Source organism: Paramormyrops kingsleyae, chromosome 16 (genome assembly GCF_048594095.1).
Source record: "Paramormyrops kingsleyae isolate MSU_618 chromosome 16, PKINGS_0.4, whole genome shotgun sequence".
Classification (NCBI taxonomy): Eukaryota; Metazoa; Chordata; class Actinopteri; order Osteoglossiformes; family Mormyridae; genus Paramormyrops; species Paramormyrops kingsleyae.
This window is the reverse complement of record NC_132812.1, coordinates 8,895,345-8,913,953: the sequence shown is the minus strand read 5'-3', so window position 1 is coordinate 8,913,953 and position 18,609 is coordinate 8,895,345. Positions and strand designations below refer to the sequence as shown.

At 48.4% G+C, this 18,609-nt stretch overlaps 1 protein-coding gene across 1 annotated transcript in view; it reads left to right on the top strand.

The window, feature by feature from the left end:
* Positions 1-18,609, top strand: part of mgat5 (alpha-1,6-mannosylglycoprotein 6-beta-N-acetylglucosaminyltransferase) — a 58,070-nt gene that overhangs the window by 23,497 nt on the left and 15,964 nt on the right. The window contains exons 4-10 of the mRNA XM_023821651.2: positions 5,247-5,323; positions 5,842-5,931; positions 7,855-7,926; positions 9,354-9,515; positions 9,897-10,066; positions 11,218-11,352; positions 14,224-14,357. Coding sequence (XP_023677419.1) covers positions 5,247-5,323; positions 5,842-5,931; positions 7,855-7,926; positions 9,354-9,515; positions 9,897-10,066; positions 11,218-11,352; positions 14,224-14,357 — 840 coding nt within the window. The remainder of the gene's footprint in view (positions 1-5,246; positions 5,324-5,841; positions 5,932-7,854; positions 7,927-9,353; positions 9,516-9,896; positions 10,067-11,217; positions 11,353-14,223; positions 14,358-18,609) is intronic.

Sequence of the window (18,609 nt, the reverse complement as noted above, 5' to 3'; positions counted from 1 at the left end):
GGGTGGAGTGTAGATTACTGCCCCTGACCACAGGGTGGGACATAGGTTACTGCCCCTGACCGCGGGGTGGAGTGTAATTTCCTGCCCCTGACCACAGGGTGGACCGTAGGTTATCGTTCGTCAGAATAGAGGATCAGTTTCAAACCCACGACAGCTGCATGTCAACATGTGGACCGATATGTCAGTCTATCAGGGGAGGGCTTGGCACAGTTGCTGGCTCTGTGGCACGTGGGCACGTAATATTCTCTGGAAGCAGGTCCCGCACATAACAAAAGTATTGCTGGCCCCACCCTTTGTGTGCATCCTGCAGTTAAACCCCCCCTTGTAAAGCACCAGTAGGGCGCAGTGTGCAGAGCCAGGCTCCGCAAAGTGCCTTCCAGCTCGGCCGGATGATCACGCCTGTAATGGCACCGACTGATGATGGGCCTTTTTCGGAAGAACAATGGAATGAAAATCAAGGAGGAATGCTGGATGTTTCCCCGTCGCGTGAGATCACTGGTGCCACCTGGAAGCCTAAAGCACAAATTACCTGCGATGGGAATTTCCTGGGACTGAATTTGGAATTTTAAGGAGCTGTATTTAAACCTTGCACTGTTCTGAGCCACCGCTTTCTCCACCTGTTTTTAATGTGCCAAAAGCTTCCAGAATTTTCTCCTGCCGGTAGCCAGATTCACACATCTGTGAGCGGTAAGGATTTAACTGCTTTCTGTCTTTGTAAGAGAAAGATACTTACTTTTCCCATGTGACCAGGAGGATTGGAAATGGAAAAGACCCTTTAGGGCATGATAGTAATTATCACTCTGCCATACAGATGACTGTATGCTGCTAGCCAAGGTCATGGACCACGTCTTTGCACTGTGTTTGAAGTCCCAAGATGGCTAGGGCCCCAATTATGTTTTCATTTGTCCCAAAACTAGTCACTGTCCACTGGGTCCAGTTACTGATTCCTACATTCGCCATGCTTTCAATCATTTAATAAATGTATGTGGCCCTACTAGAGCGCCCCTACCTGGACATTCCTGGAACTTCCTCCCACGAGGATGAGACTTCCTGTTTCATCACAGATGCTGCTGATGCTGTGTTTGCCCTTTATCAGCATCTGAAGGGTTAAAGGGTGCTTTTCCACTGGACCAGGTACCGTACTTTTGGTACTTTGAGAAAGTACCAAAAGTAGGGTACTTCAAGGTGTTGGTTTTCCAGTGACGTAAAAGCTGGTACCGACACTGAATGTCATGACAACGTGAGGCGGGGTATTTTGTACTGAATTGTATTTGTACTGAAAAATGGCTGAATTGTATTATAGGGCTGGACAGTGTGTGATATTAATACCCACATCGCATGTTATGCACATACAATTCTTACATCGCTAGTCAGCTAGATTACAGCATTACAGCTCAGTTTCGCTATAATTTTTTACTGTCATAGAAAACTAGTTTTGCAATTTTAATGATTATTCCTTTTATAGATTATCCAATATATGTTTAAAAATCTGTTTAAATTTTACATCCACTGCATTCGCATGAGCACTGCAATCATAATCATTTTCATCTTTGCTGTATCCATCCTGTCATAGTATATCATACAAAATACTTTTTAAATTTCTTGTTATGCTATACTGACCTTTTTGTTGTATCTGTTCTTCCGACCAGATCGCAATTATTTTTTTTTACTTTGTCTATCATTGTTTTCTGAATCTGTAACTTTTTTCAAGATTGCGGTTCTTTAGAGGCAAGCTATTTGCATAACCTGTCAACAAAGAAAGCGTTTCCCAGCCCGAAGTACTGAAGTACTAAAGCAGTACCCCAGCTGGTTTGGTACTTTAGGTACTGGAACTTTTGTTACTGGTACTCGACTGGAAGTCAATAAAAAAGGGAAAGTACCAAAAGTACAGTGCTTGGTGTGGTGAAAAAGGGCCCAAAAAGTATCCAGTGCATATGTTACCTTTAATAAGGTTTAACACGTTGCCGTTACGAATAAACTGAATATGTATTTGCTTCACAGTCGTTAACCTTCCATCTGCTTTGGATTCCTAATTTCTAGTCGCACCATGGGGGCCCTATGGCTCACAGGAGAGCCATCGGCCGCTGGCCAGAGTACTTTACGCTGAACGTAGCTATAAACCCGACTGCCTGCACATTCCTTAAGAAAGTGCCCAGCTTTGAATACGAAGAGCTATATGCGTATGAACAGAAACACCCAGGGCAGGACCCCGTTTGCACCCGGGTCCATACACGGTGCTTTTCGGGCTGGTTACGGACCCATTTTAGCCTCTTTAGATCTCATGATGGGTGGATAGAAAGCTGGCCTTTGTCCTCAGTTGCAAAGGGGGCCATTTTGGGGGGAGAAGACAAGCGTCCGGGGCCGGATGGCCAGGCAGCGACTCGGGCCCCCGGGTTCCTCGTCGGCTGCTGTTTCCCCCACACCATGCACCGGCGACAGCAGGGATATGAACAGCCTGTAGGGTGCAGCTCTCGGGGGGGGGGGGGGGGGGGGTGGGTGGGTCGCTCAGCATGGGGTTCTCCTGCTCATTTCTCCTCTCTTAATCGATCTGGATAAATGGGGCGCCGCTCGTCATGCCTGAGATATGCTAACGAAGCCCCCCGCTGGCGGCTCCTACCCCACCGGCAGCCTGGTGTCCGGACGGCGCTGCAGAGCCAGGTGTCTGTATGCCAGCCAGATGGGCCGCTCACGTAGGGCAGGCCTGCACCGCTGGGTCAGCTTCCGGCCCGTCACCTGGGTGCATGAGACTATGAGGTTAGTGGGAAGCTGGTGACAGGTAAATAGGGAGCCAGTGATAGGTTACTGGGGAGCCGGTGATAGGTTACTGGGGAGCCGGTGATAGGTTACTGGGGAGCCAGTGATAGATTAGTGGGGAGCCAGTGATAGGTTAGTGGGGAGCCAGTGATAGGTTACCGGGGAGCCAGTGATTGGTTACCGGGGAGCCAGTGATAGGTTAGTGTGAAGCTGGTGACAGGTAAATAGGGAGCCAGTGATAGGTTACCGGGGAGCCAGTGATAGGTTACTGGGGAGCCAGTGATAGGTTACCGGGGAGTCAGTGATAGGTTACCGGGGAGCCAGTGATAGGTTACCGGGGAGCCAGTGATAGGTTACCGGGGAGCCAGTGATAGGTTACCGGGGAGCCAGTGATAGGTTACTGGGGAGCTGATGATAGGCGCTTTTCAGTGGGTAAACAGGAGCCTCACCCACTAGCTACCCTGGCCCCTTTCTGTGCTGCCTGATTGAAAAGCCCTAATCCGTCTACATCCCCTAATCGTCCCAGATCCGTTGCCCTGGGAAACGGAGCCTAATAGGCCTCTTTATTTGTCACATCCCTGCCAAGTGAGCAAATCATTTTTATCAGCGTGTAACTTCCTGGTCTCCCCCCAGTGCAGTGCCCCCTATCTGTCACCACATTATTTTACCAATTACAGCCACACCGTTAGCCTGAGCTGGGTGACAGATCAGCTGCCGGGTTCACCTGTGTATCATGGGATCTTTATCCAAACCAGCTTAAACTGACACTCAGAGAGAGAAGCAACTGTTGCCAGTTGTGCTGGGAATGTTCTGGAGCTGTATTCTGTACCAGAATCCTTTGATGATGTGTGAATAGTATGGTCTCGGCTTTCCGCAGAAGCAGAGGGCGAATAGAGCCAACATAGGGGCCACAGCTGCTTACAGCAGAGCTATAAGAAACGTAATAGGATTTGAACCTTTATTGTCACTGTTCATTGAGCAGCAAAAATTTGTTTAGCAGTACTACAGTTGAGTAAAAACATACACACATGTATTGCACAAGATACATAAGTGAAAATGTAGTGTATATACAGATAATACAATATCCCGAAATAATGTCTTAATTAATCTGTATTGTCAATTGCTTAAAAAGCCTATCACTGTGTGTAAGTGAATTAGTGTCACCCTGCTGAGTCTCTCTGACTCCCTCAGGAAGTTCTGAGATGTTTGCTCCTGCTCCTTGTCGGCTTCCTGGCTGTAGGATCTGCATGATGTCACCCCACAGGTTCTCCCGACGTTCGAAGTCTATTTATTTATTTATTATTTATTTTTTATATATATATATATTTTTTTTATTTTATTTTTTTATATAAAAAACACCTTGTCAGTGTGTTTAATGCACACTTTTTATTATTTTTTTAGTGAAGTTAACTAGGAATACTATATATTCTAAGAGTACTGATTTAAGGCTATCAGTGCTCCCGCAATGAGCTTTTTGAATATTGGGTCCTTAGATGAAGCTCTTTGAAGATGGCGAGATTTGGAACCTTTTCAGTTCTGATTCTTCTGCAGATCCAGGAGGTGCTGATTTAATGGCCTGCGGAAAGTAATCCCTGACCCAGTTTTGGCAAAGGTTCCAGTCGGGTGAATTCTCAAAGGTTCCGCTTTGGTCTCGGGTGGGACAAGGTTGGTTCTGGGGTCTGTGTGCTTATGCATTATGAGCTTAGCTGTTTGACCCCCCCCCCTCGGGAGTGACAGACACGACAGCGTTCCGGAAAGTGCCGCTGCCTAGCGGAGAGGAGTGTCCCATTTGGGACCTTCACCCCGAAGTTACCGCCTACCATGCTGGACACTTTTGGTCTTTGATACACCGGGCAGATGATGGGTTTGTCTCGAATGAGCCCGGCTTATCTGTCGCCTGCATCAGGTGTGTATAAAGCTCTCCATCTAGCACTGAGAGCTCACTGCCATGCGGATGGGGCAGGGTCTCTGAAGTCCCCCACAGATTGCCCAATCAAGCTGGGAGCAGGTGCGCTGCCAGCTCTTTCACTCACTTTGGCAGGAGATGAAATAACGATTCCCGGATGGCAGCTGGAGTGGCGACAGCCATGAGTGCCCGCGTTTGTCTGTGTGAGCGGTTTGTTTTTCTCTCACTCCCCCATGCATGCACTTCTCTGGGTGCGTATATGTGTGCAGACCTTCACACGCCAGTAGTGTCACACCTCTGGAACAGGGCAGCCTGACGTCATGGTCAAACAGCTTTGCTAATTATAACTATGGCCTCAGAATAAGCAACCCCAGTGTTTACTCTGTTATACTGACGTGGTCAGGTGACCTGAGGCGGGCATCGTGGGTGGTTGTTTTCGACGCTCTGGCCTCTGCTGTTTCCTGTCCTCTGTGACTTGGTGCAGCTTCGGTGTTAATACCCCCTCACCTTTCTGGTCAGGAGACCCACCCCTGCACGGTCAGTGCCCCCCACCTCTCTGACTGCCCTGATCTGCTCCTCTCCCCAGAGCTTCTGAACGGCGCCCAGGAGAAATGTGAGCTGCCCTCTCAGGAGGGGTTTCCGCACTGCGAGGGCAAGTTGAAGGTGAGGCTGCGTCACTCTACTGCCGCCAGTATGTGTCGCCATCTACTCTGGATCCCTGTGTGTGGTTTATGTGTTTGGTGATAACTTTCCATGCAATTGCCTTTTAATCACAACTTTCCACTGAATTACCTGGTTAAGAAGAGGACCTGAGCATATTGTTAAACATTAGGCTACATTCATTTCCTGGTAATTCTCATGCACGGATGCTTCTGGAAACTATCAAAACGCTTCCCCACCTTCCGCTCTTTATGGCATAGTTATTATGCAGGAAGACAGGTATGAAAATACCGGAGGCTGTTTTCTGGTGCGTTACAGAGCAGCCTGATCAGCTCTTTGTGAAAACTGCACTTCACGTATTTTTCCCATCACGCAATATCTGTGGAGCATTATTTCAGTGTGTATTAGATGAAAGTGAAACGGTTATCATGAAGTCTTTTCTGTGGTCAGTGTGACCGGGTTGGCAGGATGACGCTGTCGTTCCCGTTAGCGTACCTTCATGTGTGCCTCCTCTTCCTCAGTGGATGAAGGACATGTGGCGGTCAGACCCCTGCTACGGGAGGTATGGTGTCGACGGCTCCACCTGCTCCTTCTTCATCTACCTGAGTGAGGTCAGTCAGCAGAGTGTCGAACTCCCGTCGTATAGCATTAGCGTGGGTCTGAAGGTGTTTAACGTACTCTGAGTGTGACGGGCTTCATACCAGCATTGACGTACACCTCGAAAAAGTAAATAGCCACTATTGTTTGTTTCTCATTAAACACATCTGTCATCATGTCATACAAAAATAAGACCTTGGAATAAGCCTTTAGCTGCTAATTGCTAACACAATGTGCACATTGCTGAGAGCCAAACATCCAATACATTCAATCCAAACTTTATTTACATGATTCACGATGTAACAGCGCTCCCCGTATAAACGGTCACGTGGTTTTAGGGGTTGATTCGGAAAAATAATCATTTAAAGTGTGGAGTTTCTGAGATGCATCGTGGTCCTGGAGAGAGGTGTGTCAGTCGCAGCGTTGCTGTGAAGATCAGCCGCACGCCCCTCCTGTTAAAGCTAAATACACAATAATGTCCATGAACCCAATGAGCCATGAGGTCGCCCAGCAAAATTCTGTGGGTTTGTTTGCTGATCTACTGGTTTGAGGATGACGTGGCGGGCAGGCCGGTTGTATTCACCTGTGCTCACACCGCTTAATAAAAAAATACAGCAAAGCTTTGGGAAGTGACTCATTTATTACAGAGGTGATGCGATTAGAAATATGGGGGCCATCCATCCATCTTTTAACCACTTGCCCTGGTCAGGATCGTGGGGGGCCATTGTGGAGCGTTTTAATCTTCCTGTTTGTTTTGTCCAGGCACTGTAGAGTTCCCGCAGTCTCTCTGGCTGTTTCAGAGCGCTCCACTGTCATGTGACCCTCAAAATCACCATGGAGATCTGCATGCTTTCCAATGCGCTCGCCCTCCCCCTCACCCCATTCAGCAGCACAAGCGTGTATTTCAAATTTGCACGATTAACCTTGAAAAAGAGTTCAGAAATCCTGAATAATTACCAGCATCATAGGCTGGAGCTTAGGTCTCCGAGATTGAGGATCCCTGAATGAATCTTCAGTAACCAGCCTAAAAAGCAAGATTGCGAGTCCTGTTCTTCTCTAAGGCTGTCAAAAAAAAGCTGAATGCCATTTCCATGGGTGATTTGTATGGGCTGACAGTGTCTCCAGCCAATCAGAACGTAGGTGATGAAGAGGGAGGTGTGTGCACAGAACACATGCAGCCAATCGGATGATGAAGGGAGATCTGTGTGCTGAGCTTAACTGATAATGGCTGTTTGTGGCACAGGGAAGGCGTGGGGGCTTTTTGGAGATTAACAGTCTGACCTGAGCACCGTGTTCGCTGGTCTCCCTCGTTGTTCCTGCAGTGTGACCCTGCTTTTCCGAACACTGCCCCCTATCTGGGATCATGTTTCCCCTGCGGTGCCCTCAGCGTGTCCTTGTGAACGAGTGACTGCACTAATCATCATTACTTTACTAGACCTGCTTTGGAAGGTAGTCAAATTTAAGCCAGCTTTGGTTTTGATACGGCATATTTGAAATGCATTCAGTGGGATGTTTTTGCTGGGAGAGGCTAGATAGCAGAGTACATCCAGTGACCCTGATCAGGGTAAGTGGTTGGAAGATAGATGGATGTATGGATACATTCAGTGTTGTGTTCTGGCTGCTCAGAGTGAGGCCACGTCCACCTGCGTCAACATGTCACTGCTTTGCCGTCACATGAAGTGTGTCAGCCAGATCAGATCAGGTGCCGGGCCGTCACAGGTCCACCTACCAGAACCGGGTCGTATCCACACCTTTGAAGTGAGAACAAAGGCAGAGGGCTTTGGGCAGCATCTGCTTGTACATGGAGCCAATTAGCAGGCCTGGCTACTTCTCCGGCCCCCTGCATCCCCCATCCAATGTCCCCTACGAGTGAGCTTGTACCCCCCCACCTCCAGCACACTCTGACATCCCACTTCCCACTTTTTCTCACTCCACAGGTGGAGAACTGGTGCCCCCGGCTACCCTGGAGGCTGAAGCACCTCAATTTGGAGGAGGATAAGAAGGGCCAGGTGGGTGTGGCAGGCTGAGCAGGACCCGCCTGTCCCTCTAAACGACCAGGTGGTGAGGTGGAGCTGCCCCAGTGCAGTGTAACCCAAAGTGATAAAGCTGCAGTTTAATGCTAAGCTATGCAGCGCTGCAGTATAACCCTAAGCTACGAAGCCACAGTTTAATGCTAATCTATGAAGCTACAGTATAACCCTGAGCTATGAGGCCACAGTGTAACTCTAAGCTATGAGGCTGCAATGCGACCCTGAGCTTTGAGACCGTAGGGTAACGCTACGCTATGAAGCTACAGTTTAACCCTGAGGTATGAGGCTGCAGCGTAATGCTAAGCTATGAAGCTGCAGTGTAACCCTGCACTATGAAACTGCAGTGTGACCCTGAGCTATGAGGCCGCAGTGTAACACTAAGCTATGAAGCTGCAGTGTGACCCTGATCTTTGAGACCGCAGTGTAATGCAAAGCTATGATCTCAGTAAGACAGTCACTTAAGTGATGTATTAATAACGAAGACAGTAATAATGAAATAATGATTATGAGGAGACGAAGATTTCAGTGGTGATGAAGGCAGAAGCTCTGACCTGCTGGATTCCCACTCTTCGCGAGCTTCTGCCCAGTAGGCATGGTGACGGAGCGGCGCCTGTTTCCATGCCGACAGCCCCAGGCACCTCACAGACGTGTCAGCATGAGGCACGACGGGCTTGGTTACCGAGGGACACCCGCTCAAGCCAGTGACGCACCTCGTCCGGAAACCTAGTCCCCCCCAGCTGCCTCACTTCTCCAGTGACCCAGCTGTGGGGGGGGGGGGGGAGCGAGTGGTGTCTCATATACAGCCACAGGCATCCAGTAATGGCTCCCTTAATTATTGTCGGAGTGAATTATGTATGCCGTTTGTTTCTGTAAAATGGAGCATGCTGAGCATGCCTACTGACTGTCAGCACAAACACAGCATCGATGACAGGATCTGTCCTCGGCACTCCCGTGACCATCCAGCGTGACCGGCTCTGCATGTGTACCATCACTGTGCCTTTATGAAGAGGCGTCGGTAGACGGGATAAGATTATCCTGAGGGAAATTGCTGTGCCAAGGCATCATTCTTCAGAATATCAAAAATAAAAGAATACAAAAAATAAAATAAAACACAAAACTGAATTAGGGTTGCCACCTTCAACTGGCTGGAGTGAGATTTTCAATTCGAGAAGTGTGCACACACATTTAAGTGTATATAACTGTTTTATTACCTTGTAAATAGTCTGTAGGGTTTGCAAACTTGCCCAAGGTTTTTGATGTAGCTAATGTTAAGTTTACAATGGAATAACAGATTTGCTGAGTGAGTGTGAGAGTTCGCACCCCTGAACTAAAGTAGTGACCCCTAACCTTCACCAACAGGAAGCTGATCTTCTGCTCTCTTGTGCCCCCCCCCCCCCCCACCCCAGACGGAGATCCGCACCAACTTCGCAGAGCTGTACCAGGTCATGTCTCGGCGAGAGGAGTTCCGCTGGATGATGCTGCGGATCCAGCGCATGGCCGAGCCCTGGGTCAGCGCCATCCGCTCACTGGCCAGGAAGCAGAACCTGACCAAGCGCAAGAGGAAGAAGGTGCGGGGGCGGGGTTACGGGGCAAAGAGGTGGGGCGTCCTGGGGGAGGAGCCTTCAGCGTGTGGGTCCGGCAGCTGTGCTGAATGCATGCCCCTAAAACAAGCAAAGCTCTGGGGTCTAATTTAACTTCTGCTCTAGATATCCTGAAGGAGCCATTATGTAATGTTTGGCTGGGCTTAGATTAATATCGATTTAACAAAAGCTTCTGTTTCTGCAATAATAAAGTATGTCAGAGGAGGAAGCTTGTGGGTGTAACAGCACCGTATGATGTCATCTGATGCCTGGATGAATTAATCACCCAGAACAACACCAGGCTGTCACCTGCAGAACAGAGACCAAGGGCTCAGCGATGACTTTCTCCCCCCCGCCCGCATCCTGCAGATTCTGGTGCACCTGGGCCTACTAACCAAGGAGTCCGGGTTCAAGATCGCCGAGAACGCCTTCAGTGGGGGTCCCCTGGGGGAGTTGGTGCAGTGGAGTGACCTCATTACCGCCCTCTACCTGCTGGGGCACGATATCCGCATTTCCGCCTCGCTGGCGGAGCTCAAAGAGTGAGACGCCTCCTGTCGCCACCGTGGGGCGCACACCGCCCTCTGAGATACAGATTGCAGAAACAGAGATTCTGATACAGGCTTGGTTTGCTAGCGGTCTCATAAAACTACACTGAATGTTATTTTAAGGGTACGCTGATCTCAGGGATGGGCCAGGGAGCTTATTTAAACAAAGTGTTCCAGAGGGTTGCATCCTGCGCACTTCTCACACATTAGATCTCCTAGTTGATGGTGACATTGATTATCTGCTGGGTTTACTCCTGATTCACGTTTCAGTTAACGGCAGGAAACCTGCCCCATGAATTTCAAATGGAATGCAGGTCACCCGCAGGCTGATTAGGAGTTTATGTGCGCTGTGCTGGAGTAGGGACAGGTGCACGGTTTAATTAGGCCTTCACTGCCGGGGTCCGGCAGGGTGACAGACCGTCCCGAGGCCCCCTGCGGCCCCCCGGCGGCCTCACCTCTTGGCTTGCAGTCATGGTAGCCCAGTCATCTGGTCAGTCGTCTGTTGTCACCTAGGGGCGGGGTCGCATGTGGGAGGGTCAGGAGTCCCCTGTGGATGTGGATGCACTATTGTGCTGCTGCAGGAATTACGTGTTTTCCATCTATCCCAGGAATGAGTAACTCTGCGAACCAGCCAACATCCACACTGTCCTGCTGCTTTGTGTGACGGGTCCCTCACACACAATGTACAATGCACAATGAAATACTCAGTCAATCAAATACTCAATCAAATCATATATCCGATCAAATCAGTCAAATACTCGATCAAATCAAATATCTGATCAAATCAATCAGATACCCAATAAAATCAACCAGAAATTCAATCAAATCAATCAAATATCCGATCAAATCAAACAAATATCCAATCAAATCAATGTTATGTGATCAAATCAGACATATACCCAATTAAATGAATGATACCCAATCAAATCAATCAGATACCCTGTCACATCAGATACTCGATCATAATTACTCAGATACCCTGTCACATCAGATACTCGATCATAATCACTCAGATATCCTGCATCATGCCCCCTGTGCACGTGAGATCACCTCCATTTCCCTCCACACCACTCTCGGCATTTTCCTGTGGATCACCCTCCATCTCTGCTGTGCTGAAGCCTGCTGTCCCTCTCTGTTCCGCCCAGGATCATGAGGAGAGTGATGGGCAACAAGTCCAGCTGCCCCACCCAAGGCGACAGAGTGGTGGAGCTCATCTACATCGACATCGTGGGCCTGACGCAGTTCAAGAAGACTCTGGGGCCGTCCTGGGTTCACTACCAGTGAGTGTCAGGCTGTAACGGCACACAGGATTTACACTTCAATACAAACCCCCATTTTGGGTTCATGTTTTGGTGCAATTTCAATATAGCAAGGAAATCTGAATTTGGGAAGGGTAAAGATATTATTATTAAAACTGCAAACACAAACACAGCTAGGAACAGTCGCAATACATAGACTATGCTCCCGTCGACGTGTCTGAATAACAAAACCTAAGAGATGATTATTTGCACTTTATGTATGAAAAATAAAATAAAAAATATAACATTATATCATGACGATTATAATGAAGCCCCGTTTTCTCTGCTGCAGACTTTGGTCGCATATCTGTAGCAATAAACACCCCTATAGCCATAATTATTAGCCCAGTCTGAATTTCCTGGCAGAAACAGAGGCGGTTTCTACCTAGCTCTGATCATACACGCAGTCGGATGATGTCATAGACGCAGTCGGATGATGTCATCTCAAATGAGTTAGCATGTGTTAGGATGCGTTTCCAGCAACATATCCGAGTTTGGTATAACAGAGCCGACAGACAGTCTTGATCCTTTCAGCTACTCTCTCTCCAATGCTGGTGTAATTTATTGGGAAACCAAAATGTTCCCATGTAGCCAATTTTGACTGACTTTAACCAGCATTAACCATAACCAGCTCACAAGCACAATTACCATGTTTTCTGTGCTGAACACCTGAACTTAGGTTTTTCCCCTGTCAAAAAATGGTTATTCATTCATTTAATTATTATTATTATTATTATTATTATTATTATTATTCTCCCAAGTGCATGTTCCCTGCATCTGATTAAAATGCAGCAGTATCCCCCTGCTGGGGTGCTGTCAGACTCCGCAGGGTGGAGGGAACAGCCCAGAGACCCTTGGCCCTGGTGTCCTTAGCTCTGCGATGTCATCAGTTCTGAGCAGCAGATTTTTTGTGACTTAAAAAAAAAAACTGTTCAGTGCTAAAAAAATCCCTCTGGTTTTCTTTTCCTAGCATAATGTGTTGTCTGCCTTGGGGCTGTTGTGATTATGCACTTTTTATAGTCACTACGGCAGCACATTTTGCTGATGTGAAGCTGGCACGGCTCCCTTATTTGGAAAGCGCTGCGACTACATCAGGCTGTGTCTCACATGCCAGTCAAAGGCCTACTTTCCCTACTTCGCCAGCTTAAGAAAATGACACTAACGGCCGCTGCCCTGTGAAGAGCTTATCAAGATAAATTCTAGCATCTGGTTTCTGGATCCGCAGACGACAGGCTTTCAGGGATCCTTCCGTGGTGATATTTGATTTCTGTGAAATGCGACAGGGATGCATGTGTTTCCACGCACTGACAGCCAGCGTTGGCAGAGCCTCCCTTTGTGAAGCTGTCCTCATCTCTGCTGAAGCTCATTTGTCTGAGAGGGGTCTACCTGTGGCCCTGACGGCTCGTCTCTTTGTCTTAATTACCCCCCCCCCTTTAATTGTCTCAAGGCAGCACCTCGCATTTTAACAGTGGGGCGATAGAGAGGGCTCCATACTTCACCTTGATTAATGAACGCGTCTTTGCTGGGACCCTCTCTGCTGCAGTTTAATACACGGCACGTCTCGGGAAGCTGACTAGATGCTTATTTAAGGAAGTGAGAGTGTCAGTGCCCTGCAGCTGGCGTATGCCTGAATGTCAGGCCTCTCGCCTGGCTGGATGGAGTGGGTGTTCATGTCTGGCATTGGGTAAACTCTTCTCATTCCGGCGGCAAAGTTTTTCTGGAATGTTCCCGAAGAGTGACAAACACGCAAGCACGCATATTGTCACACGCCATTCCTTCTCAGCAGGAATCCGGCCTGTAAAAATGCTTTTCCACCACCGCAATGTTATGAAACTGTAAAAATAAGACTCTAAATAACGATCTGATCCAGTCTAATCCAAACTAATGGGGGCGTGTGCGGCCCAGTGGGTTAGGCTGCTGTGCCTGTAAAACAAAGGTTGCCAGTTTAAATCCCAGCGTCGGCACTGCGATTTCTCTGTTGGGCCCCTGGGCATGGACCCTTAACCCCCCAGTTGTTCCATGAACTGGCTAACTCTGCTTTCTCAATTATATGTCACTTTAGATAAAAACGTCCGTTAAGTAAATGTAATGTGTTCCAAAGTGCTCAGTAAAGGTCGCTGCCAGTTAGTGTTCAGTTTAATGTTAAGGTGTGAGGGGGACTGAACCTCTACCTGCCCCAGGGATCTCATTGGAGAAGCCCGTCTTCAGCTGTGAATGTGATTTTACACAAACTTGGTCATTTCCATGAAGACCAAACTCCCCTCCCCCTCCTGATTTACAGACTGTCTGCTCTGCCGGCCATTAAAGCCAATGCGTTTTTTCCTGAAAATGTCGGGTTTCCTGTAGCTCATGTGTAAGCAGCGAGCAGACTTCCTGTCCCCAAGAATATCCCTTTCCCAGTTGTAACCCCATTTCCAGGTTTTCTTTGCTGAACATCTTGGACAAACCTGAACAAACATCTTGGATAGACCTGAACAAACATCTGGCCATCTGCAGAACATCTGCCTGGTCATCAGGGCCCTGGGGCCTGGCCTCTACAGTGCATGATTACCCGCCCCCCTCTGAAATTTAATTCATGCCTGTTACTTCTCAGTGTATACTGGAAGATTCATCACGGTTTGGGATCTGTATGCGAAAGGCAAAATAATGAAAGGATTACTCAAATCCACTGTTAAAAACTGAAATGCTTATCACAGCTGAAAAGGGGAAATTGAAATATCTCTCAGTTAAAGCCACTCAGGTAACTACGGTAACCTCTGGGTGCTATCAGAAGGCAGCTTCTGAAATGGGATTACACTAACATGGTTAGGGGTGAACGTCTATGTTCTTATCCGGCTCTTTCCGTTTCACCAGATGCATGCTGCGAGTCTTGGATTCCTTCGGCACCGAACCCGAGTTCAACCACGCCCACTACGCCCAGTCCAAGGGTCACAAGACACCCTGGGGCAAGTGGAACCTCAACCCTCAGCAGTTCAACACCATGTTCCGTAAGTCCACCGTAGGCTACCAGGCGTTGGCGTGGTTACGGGAGGGGGGTAGCGTGGGGTAACTCTGTAGGGTAATCTGCCACGTGTCGGCGGTGGAGCTCTAAAGAAGCTTAGATGTTAAAGTTCTGCACTTCACCTACCCTTCCTGGTCACCGTAACAGACACTCATGGGACTGTCATGTACACAATCATGTTCTGAGGGAAGAATGAAAAATGATTGGATCAGAGAGATAACCAATGAGATTGTAGAGGAGGTGGGCCCATGCAATTAGAGGAGGTGGGACTAACCAACCAGATGTAATGGTCCCACCTCCACTAGTTGCTTGAACCCACCTCCTCTACAATCTTATCAGTTATCTCTCTGAACCCACCAGACAACAATTATTTGATTGGGTATATCTCTCTGCCCTCAGAACATTTTTGTGTAAGTAAAACTCCCTTAAGTTTAACAGACCTTTGTGGCACGGATTAACACCATGTTACATGGGCAAAGATTATGCAGCAGTTTTTGCTGTCTCTCATGCACCCAAAACACAGCATTTAGCCTCGTACCACATTTTTCGCCAGACCCAGAAGGTAATTCAGTTTGTACCGTGCAGTATTACACCCCTATCACTGAGACTTACTCTTCAGCGCGGCCTGGGGGGGGGGGGGGGGGGTAACATCCCCCTCCCTTACCATCCGTGTTGCCATAACATCAAGCCGTTACATAAACATCATGATGAATATTAAGTATGTTTACTGGGAGTACTGGAATGTACGACTGATCAGTAGGCAACCTTCAGAGTGTGGAAAGAGAGAAGCCCAGGGCTTGGCTTGCAGTCATTACCATTGTAGAGACTTGGATGAATCCATGTAAACAAAAGGACATTGGCTCCGTTTTGGGAATTGCATGCTGGGAAGCAGATGTGTTTATATGTGCCGTTGTTCTGAGGCCAAAGGGCCTTGGTCCTCCTTGTCTGGTGGGTGGGAGCCTTTTAATCAGGGATTTTGGCTCTTTGCTGCCAGGAAGACATTAATACACTGCAGTCTTTGCTTCGTTCTCTAAGCCCTTATCGATAGCGACGTCCATAACCCCCAGTTAGAGCCCCTTCACAGCTCTGTAAGCAGCGGGGGGTTTTTTTGGGGGGGGGGCAGCTCCTTTCATGGAGTGTCTGATGACAACGGCGGGTTTTCAAAGGTCTCGGCCGAAATGCACAAGCAGGGGTGACGTCTGTCATGGCAAGAGGGTGGCGGGGAGGGATCAGCCGCAGGTATTTTATATGTCTGGCTTCAGCCAGTCACCATCTCTGGGCATCAGCCCACCCACAGCCTTGTTTCCGTGTGGCATTTGAAATACCCCTCAGGAGGTGATCTTACTACGGTACAGCAAGATTGCTTTGGAAATGCTGAGCAGAGCATAGCCTGCATTAACGGGCTGACCGCACTGGACAGGAGTGAGTTGTTCCTGCTCTACTTTTCGTCACATGACCTGTGGCTCAGAGGTCTAGGCCCTGGACTGACTTATATCCATTAGCTAAGGGCTGACCTGTAGGGCTGCAGCGCCCCCTACCTGCACAGCTGATCGGGCATCGTCATAATTGGCATTTCCCATCGTGGTTGCTGTGAAACTCACAGGGATTAGAGGACAGGGCCTTTTACCCATCACCCCTGAAGCAGTTAAGGGCCCAACAGTGATCACACTGCCATCCATGGGATTCAAACCAGCAACCTTCCAGACACTAATCCAAAGAGCCATACATTAACTGGGCAGCCCATCCTTATTCCAGTATCACTCAGTGTTTTAAGGAGATCCGGTTCATTGTGCCCATTAAACATTTATGATCACCTATAATGTTATGGGTCGGCAATATCAGCCCACTAATGTCTGAGTTGTACTGCATACCTCTGCAAATTTGCCAAAGGGGGAGGTGCACGATGAAGGGGTAAAGAACAACATCACGTATATATCCTTATGTTTGTCAATGATACTGTGACACATTAAGCACAGGCGTGCACTTTCAGTGCTCTGAGTATCTCTCCTGATATCGTGAGCAAACAGACCTGCCTTCATGTCTGCTTTCACCCCAAAAGATACTTTTAATGAGTTAGTTTGAAGAAATGTGTTACATATTTCACACTATGGGCCGTTAAGGCAGTAAGGAAGGACACCTCCTGCAAGGTGTCAGCGATGGACACCTCGTAGACTTCCTGCTTCCTGTCCGGAGACTCCGGGTCACCGGGATCATCCACCCCTATGATTCGCTGACTCTTATGCTCCGCCCTCCATCAGTAATGCTTTTAGCTTCCAGATGGTGACTGACAGCTCCAGCAGCCTATCCCACCCGCTGTGAGTTTCGTGGCCCCATTTTCACCCCTGGCAAGGATCAGTGGACCAGCAAGTAGTGACAGCAGTGGTGACAGTGGCATTATTGTCATAAAGGATGAGTGACTTCAAGTGTGAGCGACATCTGGAACCGATGGCATTTGCCGTCCGGTGTCTCAGTGTCCGGAGTTTAGGAGTGTAAAAACAGCTACAGCGGGAAGTGATTACTCCGCAGATTCAGACGAGCCCGGCCCGCGTCCTGCGTGAGTCACCGTGTTTCTGCGGAGATTCCCAGCAGCACAATCTGTTCACCTCACACACCCTATGGTTTGCCTTCGAGCCCAGTTTGGCCGCCCTCGATATCCCGACGGGCCCTATTGGAACCCCGCTTTTCACAGAGTGATGTAACACGGAGGTACGCATGAATAAAAGCATGTTTTTCGTTTGTATTTCGTTTGACCTTGGCCCAGTGACAGCAAGTGCGGCCAGCAAAAAGAAAAACAAGAAAATCAGTGTTGTTGTGTAGCAGATCTTAGCTGCATTCCATGTCTTGTTTGTTCTGACATCTCATTGGGATTGTGTCAGGCTTTTAAAGGCTGCTTAAAGGCTTTATGGGGCCCTAGTCCCACACCATTGATCCGCCCCCGCTACAGTATGTCCACCCCCTTAGGCCAGCCTTTAGCCCCACCCCATTGGCCGACCCCCCCTACATCTACCGCCCCAGGCCGTCCCCTAGGCCCACCCCATAGATACCCCCCCAGGGGTGCCCCCCCAGGCCCACGCCATAGGCACACCCCATAGACCTGCCCCCCTGGGGTGTCCTCTAGCCCACCCCATAAACACGCTCCCCCCCAGAGGTTCCACCCAGGCCCACCCCATAGGTCCCCCCCATAAACACGCTCCCCCCCAGAGGTTCCACCCAGGCCCACCCCATAGGTCCCCCCCATAAACACGCTCCCCCCCAGAGGTGCCACCCAGGCCCACGCCATTGGTCCCCCCCAAAGACCCACCCCTCTGTGGTGCCCCATATGCCCACTTTAAGTATGATGGGATGATCATCTCCTTATTGCACCAAAGACACAATGGATGTTTCAAGGTTATTTTCCCTTCCAGTGCATATATGTATTCCAGTGCATATAAATGCTTTTTTTGGTAATACCTCACTTAAAGCTCTCATCTATAATGCACTATAGATACCTTCATAATGCATTATAATGGTCAGCATAAGACTTAAGGATGCTTACTGCATTATAAAGGTATCTGTAGTGCATCATAGATGAGAGCTTCATAAAGCCTTCATAATGCATAATAGACATAGCTATAATGTGTTATGCCTTTTGATAAATTTTTATAGCCATGTTTATAATGCTTTGTGACTGCATTATTATGTGTTATGAATGCATTCATGGATTCATATAGACATGGAATTCATAGAATACCTTTTCTGTCAATAATCTGATCTTTGTAAGAAAGCTTTTAGCTTATGGTAGTGTTTGCAAATATTTTTAATTATTAACAAATTTAAAAGTGAAATAGGGAACATTATTTTTAATGTATGTTTTTTTATTATACAGATGGTTTGTTTTCCTGTTACCAATCAGGCAGAAATACACACTTGATTGTGATTAATCACGGCCAAATGAAAGCTTTGCCAGAAAGGCATCTCTGGCTCTCGAGAGGTAATCCAGTCTGGGGGGAGGCGCCTCGGGGGTGTGAAATTGCCCCCATTCTGCACCCACGTGATCCTTTTAATCTCTGAGCAGAACCTCAGTGGCGCTGATCAGTGTCAGATGTTTGCTGGATTGTGAGGGACCCCTGCCAGGTCCAGACTGAATGCAGACTCATCTCCCCTCTTTGACATTGTGCATCCATCTTAAAGCCGATTATCCTGCTCAGGGTCACGGTGGGCCTAGAGCCTATTCCAGGCAGTGTAGGACACCAGGCAGT